At 42.5% G+C, this 20,427-nt stretch overlaps 1 protein-coding gene across 1 annotated transcript in view; it reads left to right on the top strand.

Moving 5' to 3' along the window:
- Positions 1-20,427, top strand: part of LOC122814051 (RING finger protein 112-like) — a 1,095,042-nt gene that overhangs the window by 78,280 nt on the left and 996,335 nt on the right. Inside the window, exon 2 of the mRNA XM_044086654.1 lies at positions 19,341-19,553. Within this exon, the coding sequence (XP_043942589.1) occupies positions 19,341-19,553 (213 nt within the window). The remainder of the gene's footprint in view (positions 1-19,340; positions 19,554-20,427) is intronic.

A 20,427-nucleotide genomic window follows, 5' to 3' on the forward strand; every position in this document is an offset into this window, starting at 1 on the left:
TTTCTTTGCTCTACGTCTTCAGGACCTTCAGGACTACTTTGGAACTTAATTAGGATCTCAAGATGAAGGTCTTTTTGAAGGTTTTGATAGAAATTGGTGTCCTCCCAATGGCCTCCATCTGTAGGGCTATTCAGGCTGGCCCTTTATCTCCTATTTTTGCTCCTACCTCAGTCCATGCTACTGTATCAGTGGTCTCAGAACCAGCACCTCTCCCAGAGTTGTTTTTCTCATGGCTGACTGCTGCTTCTATCTCTGTACTTGGGGTTTTGAGGTCAGATGCAAATTCTTTTCTCTGGTTAAAATTTACAAAGACCCATTTCTGAGTACATCTCCATGGAGACAAATGGTTTGCAGATGCAAGCAGTAAATCTTGAAAATTCTGAGTATTCTTTGCTGGGAGAATTGCAAAATTTGAAGGTATAGTGGCAAACAGTTCGCTGCAAAAAATTAAGTTTGAAATTATGAGACGTGAATAAAATATAACAACCTCCCTAGCAGCCTTAGTACTTTAAAGCAGTTAATAGAACAGTGTACAGTTTAGTTTTATTTAGAGATATTTAGAGATAGCCAGTGGACTTTTTCTTAGAGATAAAAGTTAATGTTTCTGAAAGCATATAAACTGATGTCTCTTCTTTTCTTGTCTCCTCCCCTTGCAGATATGAAAAACAGTGTAAGTGGGAGTACAGGCTGTATTATGCTCTTTAACAATGGTAACCTTAATTTTAGGTTAGATAATGCCTGTAGGTGCAGCTGTCAAATTGGGGCAATTGTTCCCTTCTGGAGGAGTAAACTTCAGGTTTTGAAGATGTACATAGTTGTGTGTATTCGTTCCAAGTTACTGGGGGATGGGAGTGTTTTACATTTATTTATTTATTTTTTATTTTGCATTTATTTTTTTGTTTGTTTGTTTTAGGGTTTTCATTAAAGTAAAACATGTCTTGAAAATGTGACATAGGTTCAAATGCAGATGAGAAGAAACATCTGTACAAATGATCACCACACTAAACATTAATACATCCATGTAACACAAAAGCTGAAAATACACATTAAAAAAATTGTGATCTATAATAGGTTGGAACAACAGCTTTTTATCATGATGGCTATGTTATCCGTATTATCCTGGAAGATCAGTGGCCTTACAAATACAGATAAAAGGGAAAGAGTATTGAATTATATTAGGAAATGCAGAGTCAAATAGTAATAATGCAGGAGACACATTTGGAAAGAAATGAGTATGTGAATTTGACAAAGAGCAGCAGATCACCAGGGACACAGGAAAATGGGCATAATTATATTAATTGCTAGAGAGGCTCCAATAGTGACAGATGAGGAAAAAACGTAAAAACTATAGATTTGTGGTAGTAATGGGCTACTGGCAAGGGAGGAGGATTACAATGCCATGTATTTATATTCCAAAGAAAAATAGAAGTTATGTACTCACCATAACGTTCCATCTGAGTAGATACTTCATTTGTCTGCAACCTGTGGGGATTCGGATCCGACCTTTTCAAGCTTCAAGATCTGAGCTCCTAGCTCCTCCCCCTACCCATAATCCCTTGCTACCAACCACATTACCTCAGATCAGTTATTTTGCCCTATAAGCTAAAGACGGAGAGAGAATTCTCCACAGGACAATATTTTACCGAGGAGACAAATGAAGTATCTACTCAGATGGAACGTTATGGTGAGTACATAACTTCTATATCTGAAGTAGTTACTTCATTTGATCTGCAACCTGTGGGACAGAGTCCCCAGCTTACCTAAAGGCCCTGGGTGGTCCCGGAAGGATATTCTGAAGCACAGCCAAAGGAAGCCCTACTTCTGGAGATCATGTCCAGTTTGTAATGAGAAATGAACGTATGGGAAGAGGACCAGGTAGCCGCTGAACAAATATCGTCAACTGGAACTCTAGACCAAAGCTGTTGAGGTAGCCACAGACCTGGTAGAGTGTGCCCGGATGGCGCTGTTCTCCCAATTGAGATGTATGCCTGTCTGATACATTGAGAAATCCAATTCGCTACTGTCACCTTAGAAATTGGTTTGCCCATGGCTGATTTAGCATAAGAAACAAACAACTGGTCTGACTTGTGGAAATCTTTAGTCCTGTGCAAGTAAGCAGTTGCCTGTGTACATCCAATTTGTGCAATGTGTATTCACCTTTGTTTTGGAAGCTAGGAAAGAAAACAGGGAGGTTAATAGATTGATTAATGTTAGATTCTGTGGCTACCTTAGGAAGAAAGGAAGGATTAGTCCTGAGGGCAACCCTATCTTTGTGAAAAATAAGGTATGGATACTTAATGCACAAAGCTTGTAGCTCTGATACCCTCTTGGCAGAGGTAATTGCTACCAAGAAGGCTGTCTTCCAAGATAAGAACTTTAAGGACACCGAGGCGGTGGTCCTGTTAATGCTTGTAATACCAGAGTAAGATCCCATGGAGGCATAGCCGGTTTAATGGGAGGCTTTAAGAGGAACACGCCTTTTAGGAAGGCTTTGCATATTTTAACTGAAGCCAATCTTAGAACATGCCATCTCCCACATGATAATGGGAGATGGCTGCAAGTTGAACTTTAATGGTGGATGCGCTAGCTCCCTGCTCAAAAAGGAGGGATAGAAAGTCCAGAATGGTGGGAATAGGACCCGTAAAAGGATCTAATCCCTTACCCTTTGCCCAGATGGAAAAACGTTTCCATTTACTGTTGTAGAGTTTTCTGGTGGATGGCTTATGAGCTGCCACGAGAATAGCCTTGACTGGGGAAGAGAGTCCTTGCCATTAACGGAACTGGATCAGCCAGGCTGTGAGCCGGAGGCTGACCAGGTTTGGAGTGTGGCATCTCATCGGATGCAAGATTAGGTCTGGTTTGGGATCCAGAATCCAAGGGGGACCCACACTGTCAGACTGCAGAAAGGGGAACCAGACTTGTCGAGGCCAGAATGGGGCAATGAGAATCACTTTGCTCCCCAACCGACAGGCTTTCTGAATGAATTTCATCATCAGAGGAAGAGGAGGATATGCATAAAGAAGAAGCATGAACCAAGGCGTCCCTGGGAGATTCCCTCTGGGGAACTATTACTCGCTGCATTTTGAGTTTAGGGGAGAGGCAAGAGGTTGACCCCATCTGTGGAATATCTGATATTCAGAGACCACTCATAAGGGCTGAGAAACACCCGACTTAGGCTGCCTGCTAATATGTTGGTCCGTCCCGGAAAATGCGTTATCAGAAAGCGGTTGGTGGAAATCGCCCATTCCCACACTCTCATGGCTTCTCGACACAGGGGGTAAGACCTGGTCCCTCCCTGTTTGTTTATGTACCAGACCACGGACATGTTGTCCGTGTGGATTGCAATAGTCCCCAGAGGTAGAAGGTGATGGAGAGCTTGCAACACCAATAGCACTGCCCTCATCTCTAGGACATTGATATGCAATGCAGTCTCTAGAGGAGTCCACGTTCCTTGGACTGACTTCCCTGCATAATGCCCGCCCCACCCGAGGCAGGAAGCGTCCGTGGTCAATGGCTCGACTGGGGGAATCACAAAGGGTCTCCCTTCTTTGAGATCTTCTGCCTGCAGCCACCAAAGTAGGGAGTCCCTGCACACCCTGCTCAGAGGAATCGGCATGTCCAAAGGATGGGTCAACAGAGACCATTGGACCTGGAGAGTCCACTGTAAAACACGCATCCATGAGCGGGCATGGAGAGAAAGGCCGATTGCCGACATAGATCCTAATGCCCTCAGGACTAATTCTGCTGGGGGGGGTTGGGTTCTGAAGAATATCCAAGACTTGGCGGTACAAACTGTTTATTCTGGTTGGTGTGAGGACCACTCTGGAGATTCGAGTATCCAACCTGGCCTCTATGAAATTTAGGGCTTGAGATGGGCACAGGCAGGACTTCTTCAAGTTGACTGAGATGCCCAATTGAGCAAACAGAGATCGGGCATAGTCTCTCACTGTAACCAGAAGATGCTTGTTGGGGGCGGTGAGGAGCCAATCGTCCAGGTAAGGGAACACCTGAATGCCCTGGAGTCTCAGGCTACCACTGCCATGACTTTGGTAAACACTCTGGGGGCTGAGGTTAGGCCAAATGATAGAACCCTGAACTGATAATGACTGGCTCCTAGCCGGAAGCGGAGAAATCTCCTGGACCGTCTGTCCATTAGTATATGGTAGTACGCGTCCTTGAGATCCAACGAGCACATCCAGTCGTTCTCCTGCAGAAGGGGGAGAATAGATTGGAGAGTGACCATCCGGAACTTTTCCTTGGGTATGAACAGGTTCAGGGACGAAAGGTCTAGAATGGATCTGAGGTCCCCCGTTTTCTTTGGCACCAAGAAGAACCTGGAGTAATAACCCAATCCGGACTGATCTGGGGGGACGGGCTGGATGGCTCTTTTTCTTAGCAACTCTGAAATTTCTTGAGTTGCGGACTCCCTTTGAAGGGGTGGAACATCCGGGAGATGTTTGGGCTTGGGGGGGGGTTGCAAGAACGGTATTGTGTAACCTCTGGATATTATCCGGATCACCCATCGATCGTTTGTAATTGACTCCCAGCTTGATAGGTGATCCGATAGTCGCCCCCCGACTGCCTCCAGAGAGGGACAGTCGAGCAAGCCCTCAGGGCTGTTGCGCGGGTCCCTCCGAGAAGGGTTCTCTAGGGCCCCTCTGCCTCTGGGCCCACCTTGTCCTCCTCTGCCTCTAGAGGACGAGTTGTCCGCAGCAGGACGGGATTGCTGAGATTTACGGAACCACAGCTTCTTTTGCCTCCTCTGATTTCTGGAGAAGGATCTTTGGGGGTTCGAGAAGCGGACTCCGATGGCCGAAAGCGTCTTCCCATCCTTCTCGCTTTGGACTAGCGTGTCACAAACCGATGAGCCAAATAAGGCCGAACCATCATAAGGGGCATTCACGAAGGATGCCTTGAAGGGATCCATGAAATCGCAAAGGTGGAGCCAGGAGTGCCGTCGCAAAACTACTCCCGCTCCGCTAGCTCTAGCGGCTCCTTCCGTGGCATGGGAAAGAAGCCGCATAGATGTATTTGATATGGACTTTAGAGTGGCCATTCGGGTCTCAAAAACCTTTTTGTCTAACACCGAGATGGACTCCGGAGGGGCTGCAGCGTGTTCCTTAATTAAGTCACGCTGTAGCCTGATAGTGTGTGCCATGTAGTTCAGCGACCTTATAGCAAAGGTTGCTGAAGCAAACATCCGCTTCCCAATATGGTCCAAAGCCCGGGACTCCTTGTCCAGCAGATGGACCGAAGAACTTTCCTGGGCAAGTTCTTTCTTAGTGGCAGCCGCCACCAACATAGCATCCACTGGTGCGCCTTTGGACCAAGAAGGCCTATCAGAGGGAGGGCTGAGGACCTTATCCGGGCGTCTAGGGATAGGCTCCACGGTGTGGGGTCCTTCCAAGCCCTGGTGGTAATTAAGTCCACCAAGGGCTCGGCTGGGGGGGACACCCAGGAGGTAGATGGGCCTGCCTCAAAGGCCTCCAGAAATACGGACTCGTCCAAGGAGGACTTTTGGGCCGACCACCCCCCTCTTATACGTAACATCTCCATGATGTCTCCAAATGAGACATCTTCAGGGGGTGACCTTGGGGAACCCTCCGTATCCTCCAAATCCGTATCCGTGGTAATGGACTTGGGGGAGTCCAGGTGCCTCCTTTTGCACTGGTGTTTCCGAGGCACCTCTTCGGCGGGGCTGTCCAAAGAGGGCTCATCCACTGGATGGTGTTCCTCCCTGGGAACTAACTGGAGGCTTTGGGCAGGCTGTCCCGATGGGCGGATGAGCGAAGACAGACCCTGATACAGTGGGGGCACGGGTGGATCCGGGGACCTGGATGACCTCGACAGTACCCTCTCCACTACCTCAAAAGCTGAGGGAGATTCACCATCACCAGCCTGAGAAAGTAACCTCCTCGGCTCCGAGGAAAGGATCGGGGTCGGAGCCGAAGCAATCGGATCGGCCCCATCGGAAGACACAACCACTCCCTCGGATCCGATGCTCAACCCTCGGCCCCAAGAGCTTGGATCCGACAAGCTCGAAGGTATAGTCGGCGTCGAAGACACTATCCCTGTCAGCGCCGACGTATCCCCGGATCCCAAAGGGCCTGGATCCGAAAACTCCGAGACCCGATAATGGGTCGGAGAAGGAGCTATCGGGGTAAAAATGGGGGCTGCACCCCCTCCCAAAGGGGGGGGGGGAGGCAAGAGCATCCCCATCTGCATCTGGGTCTGCAAAAATCTTCGTATCATCCGATCCATGTCTGCTTCGGAGATGCTCTTAGTGGACGGCGAAGAGGTAGTCGAAGCAGGCCGGGAAGGCCGCCTCGAAGACCTCGAGGGAGACCTATCCTCCTCCTCCGGCTCCGGAGAAAAGGAAGGTGAACGGAGCCGAGAGGACAAGGATCCGGAGACCCTCTCAGGAGATTTCAATATCTTTTCAGGCGGAGCCGAGGGATGAGACTCGGCCCGCCTCTTAGAAGTATGACCCTCTTTCTCTCTGTGTTTCTTCTTCTCCCTGTGGGAAGAAGAACCAGACTCCACAGAACTAGTACCCGATAAGGGAGGTTGAGTCCCGGGTACAGCTGAGGGAGTAGCCGGCTGAAGCTACCGGAGTAGCCTGGATCCGGCTAGGAGAGGAAGAAGAAGCTGACTCCTGAGGGAGTTTTCCCGCCAGGATCAGCTTGTTCTTCCTGTCCCTAAGTGCCCGAGGATTAAAGGCCGCACAAATCTGGCAGGCCTCTGACAAATGTGCTGCCCCCAGACACAAAACACACTGAGTGTGGCCATCAGCTGGGGAAAGCTTATTGCCACACTCAGTACACTTAGAAAATATAGCTTTTGATTCAGCCATAATTCTCTCACACACACACCCAAACACTAAGGGGGGGGCAGGGGAGAGACAAAATTAAACTAAGGAGAAAATTTTTTTTTTTTTTTTTAACGTGGGTAAGATAGACTAATGCTAAAAAACAACACACACACAAATTTAAACTAGAAACTAGCTTTTAGAAAGGAACAATCTCACCAGGCCAGGAGCTCTTCACTGAGAAGCAACTGTCTTCGATCTGAGGTAATGTGGTTGGTAGCAAGGGATTATGGGTAGGGGGGAGGAGCTAGGAGCTCAGATCTTGAAGCTTGGAAAGCTGCCGGTCGGATCCGAGGTCGGATCCGAATCCCCAAAGGTTGCAGATCAAATGAAGTAACTACTTCAGATCTATTATTATAGACCTTAAGAAACTTTTGGGAGAAATAATCAGCTTTCAGCAGGGGATATTATTCATAAGTGGGGATTAGAATTTGATTTGCAATAGTGAAGATGTATCAGGTGCACCTAGAATGGGCAATATAACAAAAGAGGGTACATTTCTGAAGGTAAATAATGAAAACATTTGTGAATTCAATAACAGAAACTCTTGACAGAATTTACTTGTTATTCCCCATGGTACAATAAATGGGTAGACAAGATAGAAATTATATTTCACAGGAGCATGTGCCTTTAATTGAAAGCTTCAACACACAACCAATAACTATTTCGGATCATTCACCAATAAAAACTAAGTTAAAATGCAGGGTAATGAAGTAAAAATAAGATACTGGTGCTTTTCTATATACCTATTAAAAAGAAAGGAATTTAGAGAATGGATAAAGGAAATTCATTGAGAGTTATTAGGAAAATATATAAATATCTTCAGAAGTTATAATTAGTAACTGGGATAAAATGAAAATGGAGTTTAAGATAGGGCAAAATAAAAGCGAAAGAGTTATGGTTAAGAAGTAATACAGCTTACCTAGAGGGGCTGGCAAAGGTTAAAGTATTGCAGATTAAAGGGAATTTCACAAAACAAGAGAAGGAGAAGATACAGAGTGCTAAGGAGAAAATAAAGAAGTATCTGAACAATATGCAGGAATTATGAAAGATTGTAGTTAAGCAACTATTTTTTGATAATTCCAAAGCAGAAATACTTTTAGCACAACTTAGCCAACAGTACCATAAAAGGATTATCAGCAAAGTTAGGGAATGTATAACAAGAAAAGTAACCAGAGATTCTGTAGAGGTTTTAAAGATATTCCAGAAATTTTATGAAAATTTGTATAAATCAAACAAATGTGGAAATGAAGAAAGAGTACAAATGGAAATATTTAGGGGAAGACTTAATTATGCCAAAGTTAGGAGTAAACAAGACTCAACAACTAACAGTTATAAGAGGTGATCAGATAAAACAGTGATGTTAAATCAGTCTTCAGGAAAGTTTCCAGGAACTGATGATATCCCTGTGGAAGTGATAAAGACCTGGAAATTTTTGTTTTAAAACATACTAGTTTAACAGGAGGGGAAGCGCCAACATCTTTATAGAAAGCTGTGGTGGCTGTAATACCTAAACATGGAAAAGACCCATCAGATCCAGCTTCATATAGGCCCATTTCAATTCTAAACCATGACTATAAAGTGTTTATGTATATAATGTCTAAAAGAATGGCAATGGCGTTGACAAAATTGCTAGATATGTATCAGTGTGGTTTTGTGGAAGTTTAGCAAACATTTGACATTAATAGAACAATGATGATCCAGATGAAAGCAGAACATAAGAAAATACCTCTGTTGTTGGTGGGTCTTGATGCAGAGAAAGCCTATAACAGAGTAAACTGGGATGTTATGAGTTGGGCATTGGAAGCATTTACATTCCCTGATACAATGATAAGCTTAATTAGAAGGATATATGAAGGATCAAGGGAAGAATTAAAGTGGGAGGGTTTCTCTCAAGTAAGCTGTGTTTTGAACAGAGGACCCAGACAGCAGTGGTACTCTTTTTCCTTTGTTAATTGTTTAATATTTAGAGCTAATAGCAAAGAAAACAAGAGACTCAGAAATACAAGGATATAATTGGTATGGTAATCAAGAAAAGTTGGCTTTATTTGCATATGATATTATTTTCCACCTGATAAAACCAGAAAAGGACATCTTAGTGTTGTGGGAAATTTTGAGACTGTTTCAAGTCTTTTTGGGATATAAAATGAATCCAGATAAAACAAAGGCTACAGCCATAAATTATGTACCTACACACAAATTGGTTTAGCAATTCCAGTATTCATGGGAACACGATAAGATGAAGTATTTAGGAGTGTTGACTAAAAAAGGTTTCTGTTATGGCACCTAAGGATACGTGGGAAGAGACTAAATGAAAGATAATACACAAATGGAGAAACTGGAAACTCTTATTTATGGATATAGATAGTAAGATACAAGCAATTAAAATGTTTTTACTCCATTTAGTCTTGTATGCTGGTCAGGCATACTTTCATCAGTCTGAGAAGCTGTGAACAACAACTAATAAAGAGTTGAAGGAATTTTTCTGGGAGGGAAAGAAGGCAAGACTTAAGTGGGATTAGCTGATCCTTGCAATAGAACAAGATGGTTTGAAAGGATATTTTAGAGCTACACAGTTAAGGCTCCTATACATACCACAAGCAGAAGGTTTTAATTCAAAGTGGAAAGGGATGATGATGATGAAGCAAGCAGGAAGCTCAAGAAACAGAGAGGGGGGGGATTTTGGGTGGAGATCCTCAAGGTGAATAATAACAGAATATTATATTCATAAAGTAGCAGAAAGTATTCTAAGAACTAAGCCAATATGAGAATGGAGAAAGGAGATTTTCCCAATAGGGATAACTTTGAGAAGGGATACATAAAATAGGTGAGAAGGTGTTGGAATTTACTGAAGAAACCTGGCAAAGGAACCAGGATATTTGGCGAAATAACTCAAGCAGGAAAGGTAATAGAGTGGGATGAGGCCAAGAAGGCATTTGGATTACAGGCTTGAGACTGCATTCACTAGCAGGGCTTGATCTCAGAGTATAGGCAAAGAGAAAGGGGTAAGGGAATTTTAAGTGAAAGACCTGCTCTGGTAGAGTCTTTAGTTGAATCTAGAACAGAAGCAGCTGTTTTAAAAAAGATAATTAGTACGACGTATAAGAATCAATCAGAGGAGATTAGAAAAAAACAAGGAAGAGAAACGGGAAAAGCAGTTTTTAAGAAAACAATGGGAAGACATATGTATGGCTCCCAAGTATGCAACCAAGTCCAAAAGGTTTAGAATCTTTGTACAGGCATTGTTGTACACCAAGCAGACTTCAGAGAATTTTTCCTCAGTAAGATAGCAATGTTGAGGTGTGATGGAGAAGAAAGAGATAACTGGGAACATATGATCTGATGTCAAGTTTCATTCATTCCTTAACTAATGGGATCAGATCCAATCCTCTAATCTGACTTGGCCATTGTACTAGCTAATGGCCTCCAACAAACCCTTGAGCTTCTTCTCTACCCATAATGCACCACCCTAACATTTCTCAGATCACATTTGCCACTTTCACGTCTAGACATGGTTGCCTTCAGCTCTCAGATTTGTCATTAGAAGATAAGTAATTGTTTCCATTCCTTCCTTTCCTTTCTATACCCCCTTAAAGGGTTACCTTCCTTACCATCATTGGTAGGCCTATCCTACCTTGCCTATTCCCTTTTTCACTACAAGTTTTTGTAGCTCTTCACTACTGTATTTGGTAGTTAACGTTCTTATCTTTCTAATTTAAAAAAAAGTTTACTTTACTTCTTTATCCTTTTCTATATAACTACTCCTTAAAATTCCAAAAAAGGATTTAAGAAGTGCCAGAAGTATGGCCATAAGATGTCTTTTTTTCTGATGTCCTCACTCTTTGCACGTATTGCTTTGGTACAGATGATGTCAATCAGGACTGCACAATCTGTCATGAATTCAACCCCCGAGCTCTTGCTGATAGAAGGAACAAATTAATTTTAAAGGGTTTGCTACCAACCTCCTTTTCTGAAGACATTTCTGGGGTTCAGTCCCCCAAACCTAAATCTAAAGACCCTTCAAAAAGGTCAAAACCCTCAGATTTTCCAGCATCTACTTTTTCTGAACCAAGAAGAAAGAAAGAAAAACTGGATACAAAGTTATTTGCAGTCCAACCATGATCGGATCCAACCAGACAAATTTCAGATCCTACATCCTCATATCCAAAGCCCTTGCCAAGGACTACCTATTCACCCAGTCTGGATCTGGTTCCTTTCTGGATGTCCTCTCCCTTTTTAGAGAGGCACTCAAAATCACCGTCCCTGGTATCATCTTGATCCTCCAGGTGTCTTATGGAAGCAGATGTGGAAACAGTGATGAGGAAATTCTTCACAGAGCAGATTCAGATGGGAGTTCTCACAGTTCCTAACCTTTCGTGTCAGGAAATCTGCCCTTCTACTACTCCACCGATGACAGCTCCTTCTCTAATCCAACCTTTGCTTTTAGAACCCACAGATTTGAGCATTTTGGGTCTGTTGTCTGGTTTGGATCTGAAAACAACATCATCTTCGGATCTGACTATTATGGTGAGTACACTGGCTCTGACATCCTCAGAGCTGGATGACTATCAGAGCCAAAGCTTCCCAGTCAGATCCAAGAGGATGGGGTTGACGCCGAAATTTTCAGAGACATCTCTTCCTCTTGGAGCTTTGACACTGGATAGCTTGGCTCCAACTTTCACCTCAGCTGGATTGCTTTTGGGGCAGAGGGAGGCAACAAGCCAGAACTTCACTTTCTCGACTCATTTGGCTTCCTTCTCCCTGCAGTGGTCTGCCTTTGAAGTTGTGAAAACAATGTTCTCTGCTCCAGTAGGTCAGATAGGTCTTTCTCCCTCAGATCCATGTTCTACTCTTCAGATGACTTTGCACCATGATCCTTAACATTCTACCCCACAGGAACAGACAGCCCAAAGCTTCCATTCTACCCAGCAGGGTATTTTAATCCCTTCTGTTACTTCTCCGGACCATCCCACTGAAGAAGACCCTAGGAAGAAAAAGTGCAAAAAGAGGCACTTAGATTTCGATGAAGGGGAGGGGGTCCCCAAAATCACCACCCAATGACATCTCATTTTGAGACATTCTTGAGATCCTAAAGCAAAAATGTGACTGGTCTTCCCAAGGCCCTTCTCCTGAGGAATCAGTATTTCTGGAAGCATTTGGTACTGATCCGTCTACCTCCTGGGTTACTCTGCTAGCTAATGAACTTATTGATTTGATTTCCCAGTGGGCATTGAAGGAACCTGATATCAGTGAGTCAATCCCTATGAGACCAGGCAGGATTTGGCTCCACCAGTAGGCTGGGAATATTGAAGTACAGGGGTTTCAGTAGATGCCATGGCCGTGGCAGTGACTACAAAAAAGGAATTTGTGGAACAAAGTTCAACTGTCCATCCTCCTAATAAAGAGTCTATAGGGTGATAGACAGATTTTGGAAAAAAGTTTATGCTTCAGCTACATTTTCACTCAGATCACTGAATTATCTGGCACATTTTATGAGGCTACAAAGAGATTTGATTAAAGAACTATCCAAATTTCTTTCTGGAACCAGAACTGCTGAGGCTCAGTCTTCAGTAATCTCTCAGCTGGCTACCCTACAAACTATATCCAATTCCTCCATGAAGCTTATCTCGCACACTGCAGAAGCTGCATCAAGGGCTGTGGGTTCATGCATTTCAATTAGGAGGCATACCTGGATGGGCCTGTGGTTTTGCAGAGCCTTTCACGTCATCATTCTTTAATACCACCCCCCCCTTTGACAGCACTTCTTTGTTTGGCTCCACAGTAAATGACGCATTCTCCAGGTGTGACAAAGATGGAAAGATCCTGTATGCAGTCAGCATGCATTTTTTGACCCCTCAAAGGACCTTTTCCAGGAATCAATGGGGAGGTTGAAAAATGTGCCTCAGAAAATCTCAGGTTCCTTTCCAGGACACATGTGGAGGTAGATCCCCCAGAGGCAGAGGGGGAGCAATAATGGTAAATGATTCCACCATACCAGACGAGACCCGCAAAGCCACTGTTCTAGGGATTCCTTTTCTGACAGACCCTTTTAGCGCTCCTCAATAGAGGCTCGATTGCCTACCTCTAGAGGCAGATGGGGGTTGCTTATTTCTGCAGCAAACAGCCTGGCTAGCGATAACAAAAGACAGTTGGGTGCACAGAATTATTTCCAGAGGTTATATAATTCCCTTTTCCTTACTTCCTCCATTGTTGAGAAAATTTCCCAGTGTCCCACCCAATCAGAAGGAAGCAGCAGCACCAGAAATTCAAAGATTGCTAGAAAATGGAGTCATCCAAGAGGTCCCACCAGACCTAACAGAATCGGGAACTTACTCAATATTCTTTTTAGTGCCAAAGAAAACAGGGGACTGGAGACTAAGTTTTTTGCCTCTCAACGTACTGAACAAGTCAGTTTGACACACAAAGTTCCAGATGGTCACGGTTCAGTCCATTCTGCCCTTTCTGGGTAAGGATGACTGGATGTGCTCGATAGACCTTCATGATGCGTACTATCACATAAAGATGAACAGGCGATCAAAAAGGTACTTACACTTATTGCTGCATGCTAGTCACTATCAGTTCAGAGCGCTGCCCTTTAGTCTCACCACAGCCTCCCCGGGTGTTCATCAAATGCATGGCAGTGATAGCAGCTCACTTGAGACTGCCAGAATTCCAGGTGTTTCCATATTTGGATGACTGGCTCATTACCGCCCCAACCAACCATCGACTGATAGAAGCATGAGATCAGGTGTTACAGACTTGTTCACATCTCAAAATTACCATAAATTACAACAAGTCTTATTTACAACCAACCCAGACAATAGAAGTCATAGGAGCAGTGTTCAACACACAATCTAGGTAGCTTCTCTTCCACTATCAAGAGTGCAAATAATACAGATGCAGGTCAGGAAAATAGTTTGCAGAATTTCAGCCCAACTGGTTCTTCAAGCCCTGGTGCTGATGTCAGTGGCACTAATTTTAGTCCCCTTAGCAAGATTTCACATGAGAATTCTACAATAGATGCTAGAAACACAATGGTCAATGCTTTCTCAACCCATATCAGCAAAAATAAGAATAACCCAGGTATGCAGAAGGTACTGTTCCTGATGGATGCAGTCACAGCAGCTGTTACAAGGTCATCCTTTCATCCTTCCTCAGCCCAAGGCCATAGTGACCACAGATTCTTCCTAGATTGGGTGGGGTACACTTCCTGGGGAAGACAGTCAAAAACACTTGATCCCCACTACAAGCCAACTTGCATATCAATATTCTGGACATGAGAGTGGTGCTTTTAGTATTGCAGGCATTCCAGGACTCTCTTCCTCTTGGAACAATTGCAATCCAGACAGACAACATGTCAGTAGTTTGGTAGATCAACAAGCAAGGGGAACCCGATCTTATCCCCTGTGACAAGAAGGCCTGAGTGTGTGGCAATGGGTGGCATCTTCCAACCACGTTCTAATAGCAATGCATATTCTGTAGAAATCCAACATGATAGCAGACAAACTGAGCAGGTCCATCTTACTACCAAATGAGTGGTCCCTCAACAACAAGGTGACAGAAATGATTTTCAGTCACTGGGGCCAGCCTTGCTGTGACTGTTGCACCTCTCCCCTAAAAAACAAGTGCAGCAGCTTCTTTGCCCTGATCCCCCCTCCAGGGAAATCTGTAATGGATGCTTTACTCCACAATTGGCCCCTCAGTCTTCTGTATGCCTATCTTCCGACTCCCCTAATTCACAAAGTCATCATCATTGCACCTTACTGGCCTCAGCAGGTTTGATTCCCCTTCCTTTGACCTCATCTATTATACCCACCTTGGATTCTGGATCCAATTCCAGACCTTTTGTCTCACCCATCAGGCATGGTTCACCCTGATAGCTCAAATCTCAAACTAACAGCATGGTTTCTCCAATTCCTTTAATAGCCAGTAAACCAATGGTTTCTTTCCCTGTCCATTCCATACTTTTACCTATCCATAAACCTTCTACTAGTAAACTCTACAGGAATAAATAGAAAAGGTTCATTTTCTGAGTGAAACAAATCAGACAGACCCCATTCTCAGCTCCAATTCATTCTGTTCCTGAATTTTTAGTGAGTTTATTTAATGAAGGTGGTAGTTCATCAACTATTAAAGTTAATCTAGCAGCGATATCTAACTTTCATATGGGGTTTCAAAGTTCTTCTGTGGCATCCTCTAAACTGTGCAAAGCCTTTTTAAAAGGTACTCTTCTGCTAAGACCCCCTTGTGGGAAACAGTACATTTCTGCCTGGGATTGCTCCTGCTTCTCACCTGGACATGGGTAGTTCTTGATAGAAAAGTCTTCAGCATAGAAGATATCTCTCATCTAGTATTATATTAGGATTTAACAGCTAGGTTTGTAAGGACCCTCAGGTCAATAGTTTAGTAACATCCTATGAACCTATGTTGTTGTTGTGTCTTTCGGCTTTTCCCGGTTAGGGGTCGCCACAGAGGAACTCCGGTCCGCTAATGAATGGCAGTAGATTTTTACGTGCCAAGTTGCCAGCCCTGATGCACAACCTTCAACAAAGGTATGCCCATTCATGCATGTCTCCACACAGAAGACGCTCTAGCTGAGAACTGAACCAGACAGAGTCTTACTGTGAGGCGACAACGCTAACGCAGCACCACCAAAGACCCCATACCACCATGGGATTTAAATTTGGTACTGAAACCCTTGATACCTTCTCACTTTGAATTTTTGTCCTAGAAAACTATCTTTCTAGTTGCAATTACTTCTGACAGAAGAATTTCAGAACTTCAAGCATTATCTTCTAAACCTCCATATTTGATTTTTCATAAGGATAGGGTAACGTTACATACCATTGCTTCATTCCTGCTTAAGTTGGTGTCCGAATCCAATCCATTAACTTCCCAGTATTTTTCCCAAAATTTACAATAAAGGAAAATATATGCTGCACTTACTGGATGTTCACAGTTACATTTCTACCTGCACAGAACAAAAGATATTAGAAAGACGGATCAGCTATTTGTTTCCTTTGCACATAATAAGTTGGGCAAATCATTCACAAAGGTAACTATAGCCGGACAGTTGACAGATTGCATTTTATTTGTCTATAACAAATTGAATCTCCCCTTACCAAAACCATTAAAGGTTCATTCAATCAGATCTATGGCAACTTCTACTGTAGTCCAGTCTAGAGCCCGTATGGACGATATATGTGTGGCTGCAACCTGGTAAATCAGCATACCTTTATCACTCATTACAAACTAGATCTGGTCTCGAGGGGAAGAGCAGCCTTTGGCTTAACTGTACTCAGGAATATCCTTCCTTAGAGTCCACCCAGGGATTTTGGTAGCTGGGGACTCTGTCCCATTAGTTAAGGAATGAATGAAAACTGGCATCAGATAAAGAAGTTATGCACTTACCATAACGTTCCGTCTGTGTTGTCCATGGCAACTAGCACTTAATGCATTTTCTTTTCCCGGCCTCAATGTGAACTGTAATATCTCATGCCTTCTTAAATTACGAAATCTCATGCGATAAATGTAGTGTAAGTTGTTGGATATTATTAACGAATTTAGATACACCACTTGTGTATTATATATTTTTTTCTGTATTTCATTTTTAAGCACCTTAATGGTAGTCACTTAAGGTATATATTTTAGACTTTTAATGTTTATATTTTTAAGAGGAGGAACCATAAAATAATAACTTTTGATTTGAAGAAGTGTTTATAATACAAGGTTGGTTATCACAGTTTGGTATTAAATATTTGGTATCAAATATGTGGTCGTTTTACCTTTAAATTACTGTTCGTGCTTGTCACATGACTTTATGCAACAAAGTTTAAATTTAGCGATAACTTTGTAACCGCTGTTTGTCTGTTTTTTCTGAAGAAGTTACCTTACTAAGAGTGACGAAAACGTGAAAGTTTGTATATTAAACTGATTTTACGTTAAAGCTGCAAACAAGATCTGAGAGATGTTAGGGTGGTGCATTATGGGTAGGAAAGGAGCTCAAGAGTTTATTGGAGGCCACAAGCTAGTATAATGGCCAAGTTGGATCCCATTAGTTAAGGCAAAATGAAAATGGACAACACAGATGAAACATTATGGCAAATACATAACTTCTTTTTTGGGGAGTGTAATTAGTTGACAGATTTAAAAAAATCCCTACAGTGTACTCTAACACCCAGTTGCTCCCCAAGTATTTCTGAAAGTGAGGGAATGGTTCTTTTGAGCTGGGATGCAGGATCTGAATTACCTCCATATAGTAAGGCTTTGTTAAGCTGAATTCTGCTGGCTGCAGAAAAGCAATTGAACTCAGTCTACACCAACTGTATCTGAGGTATTGAATATTATAAAAGATATACGAATTGGAAGCATACCTCTCAGCTGTACAGATCTTTGCAGTATGTCTAAATTTTTGCCTATCTTTGGTCCATTTTTCCTAAAATTGAGGTTTTCTGGAAAATTAGCGGTGAATCATTAGACTAAAGTTAGAAAATAATGACAGACATTCGAGTTTCAGCCTTTATACCCTTCAGAAAATTCATGCTAACGCAAAACCTGTCATTCTACCAACTTTATAAGTTTGTAAGAGCAATATTTAAAAAGTGTCTCTATTTTTGGGCCTTTGTCCCACTTTTACTTATGGCTATGTCCAGATTTCTTGCTCTAAGAGATTGGAAGGTATGACTGGAAGAGGGATCTTTAGAAAAGGGAAGGAGCAAATTACATAGAAGGAAATGCAAATTGTGGGAACAATCCATGCACAATAATGGTCAGGAGGAGGAGGAGTGAGGTTTAAGGGAGGGCAGGAATTCAGCATTTTTTTTGTAAAATTGGATTGACAGTACCAAAGAAAATAAACATGATGTATATTATATTTAAATGGAAAAATGTTAAAATTGTTTGTTTTCTTTTCTGATAATGTACATTTGCCTATGTCTTAAGTGATAATGACATCAATAGAACCTGCTAGAGGGACAGATTTGTCTAACAGAGGCTGCCACACCTTTGGAATAGACTCCCACTTCGCACCAAACAGAGCACCTCAATGGCCCTCTACAAATACAGTCTGGACAATTGGATGAGTAACCACAAATTCATGTCAGGGGTTCCACCTGTGTCCCTTTTGGATGGGGAACAATTGCTGATTGTGGTAACAAGGGCAAAATTTGGCTATTCTTGTGAGGGCCCTTGGGCCATTAGCCTGGTAACTTCCTAAGATCCTATGATTTAATAAAGGTATTAAAAAAACAACTGACCCTTACCATGTAGACCTAAGGCTCATTCTACAAGGTCCTTTGTCACTTCTGCAGCTTTTGTTAGAAATTAATTTCCCAAAATATGTGTTGCAGCATCCTGGTCTATGTTGAACACTTTTGCCAAATACTACAACTTGGATGTATTTTCAAGGGATAGGACCACCCAAATATTTTGTAGCTGGGGATTCTGACCAACCAGCCATATTGGGCAGACTGGATAAATATGATATGATAGCTATGTATTTACCATAACACTGGGTTCTTTCATCCATCTGTCCAATGTGACAACCCTGTCTCCACCCCCACCCCCACACACTGATCCAAATTCCCATTCTTGAAAGACCATTACAGGTCTTCTCTATTGGACCCATCAGAAAACCAATATTTCATCTTTGGCAACAAAGCTGATCTGAGGGAGCTTCAATCACAGGTGCAGTATAGGAATAAAAAAATATTAAAGGGGCTCAAGGCTGGAGCACTAGTTTTGTCAGTTTAGATCAGTCATATTGGACAGACATGGATGAAAGGATCTTCTGTTACCGTAAGCGTATAACTACCATTTTTTTCCACATTTTAGTGTACTGACATATGTTTCCCATGTACTGCAAGGTGGTTTTATGTTATACAGGAAATTCCTGTGTATGTTGGCAACACAGCAATCAGTGATTAACATTTTTGTCTCACAGCTCTGCAGCTCCACAGTCTAAGGTTCAATTCTTAGTGGCTGTCTCTGTGTGGAGTTTGCATATTCTGTTACTATAGAATTTCTCTGGGTGTTCTGATTTCCTGTCATTGAAAAACATGCTGACTTAGATACTCTAAAATGTCTTTGTAGTGACTTGAGTTGCGGCTGAAAAAGGTCCAAGGCTGGCTGGCCATTTTACAGAAAAAAAGCTACTGTTGTACTTAACCTAAGAGAGGGGTTCATGTAACAGTTTTGTTGTATGATATACAGGAATATTGTTATACTTAACCTAAGAGAGGAGTTCATGTAACAGTTTTGTTGTATGTTATACAGGGATATTGTTATACTTAAGCTAATGGAGGAGTTCACGTAGCAGTTTTGTTGTATGATATACAGGAATATTGTTATACTTAACCTAATTGAGGAGTTCATGTGACAGTTTTGTTGTATGATATACAGGGATATTGTTATACATTGTTATACTTAACCTAAGGGAGGAGTTCATGTGACAGTTTTGTTGTATGATATACAGGACTATTCTGAAGCTGCTGGTCCCGCTGCACCTTGCCAGATTATCGGGCTGGATAAGGATTCTAAATTGATTGTGTATGAGGAAGGACTAAAAAGATGCTTGGAACAGAAGAGTGTTTCGGATTGTGCAGTGTGTTTCATCTCTGTCATTGGAGAACAGCGTAAAGGGAAATCCTTCCTACTGAATTATATCCTCCGCCAGCTGAAAAACCTGGTGAGTATGCTTTACCATTTCTCCAGCAGCAGGTTTTCCTTCCTTTCCTTGAATGGTTGGAACCCCAGACCTTCTGCAAAGCCATGAATAAAGTTAAAAAAAGTGAGATCATCCAGAGCCAGCCTGATGGTACAGTGGTTTTATATTTGTAACGTTGGTGATCTAAGCTTGTGCACAACTTGTTCAGGCTATGTAATGACTGGCCAAGAGGAGCTCAGCAGAGCCTGGAACATGCTTTCCATCCTCCGGGATTAAGGCTGAAATATGTCAGAAAGAGTTTACAATTACATTACATTGCATTGAACGACATACAAAAACTGGGGAAGGAATTAGTTGAACATCCCTTGAGGCAGAATCCAAGATGGATCCCAGAAGTCATGAAACATAGATATGTCCTTAAAAACATTTTTTAATTGGGAACGAGGTAGCCCACTCTACCAAACTGCATCTGTGGAGTTACTTGCACATGTATTGGGTTGGAGTCCACTAACAGTTTTTTTGTGAAGGCATTTATTTATTTATTTTATAATGTTGACCAGGTTTGTTCGAGTGAGCTGATAGGACTTTTTCAGCGGAGGCCTGGAGAGAAAAGCTCCACAGATTTACAATATAAATAAAGATAAATTAGACAATCATATTAGAAACAAAACATTAACATGTGGTAGTACCAACCTATGAACATTTTCAGCAAAAGCATAAAAAGAATTTACAGTGTAGCCATTTAACTTAAGATAATATTAAGAAACAATATTCAGAGTTAGTTACTGTAGCTAAGAAAGTTGCAGTTAGTGGGGATAATACAGGCAGTATACCCATGGAGATATTTTTAGGATTGAGAAGACAGGTAGTTACTTAGATAAGATGGCTAAGAGAG

This window comes from Protopterus annectens, chromosome 10.part0, assembly GCF_019279795.1.
Source record: "Protopterus annectens isolate FY-2018-M chromosome 10.part0, PAN1.0, whole genome shotgun sequence".
In the NCBI taxonomy this organism is placed as follows: Eukaryota; Metazoa; Chordata; order Ceratodontiformes; family Protopteridae; genus Protopterus; species Protopterus annectens.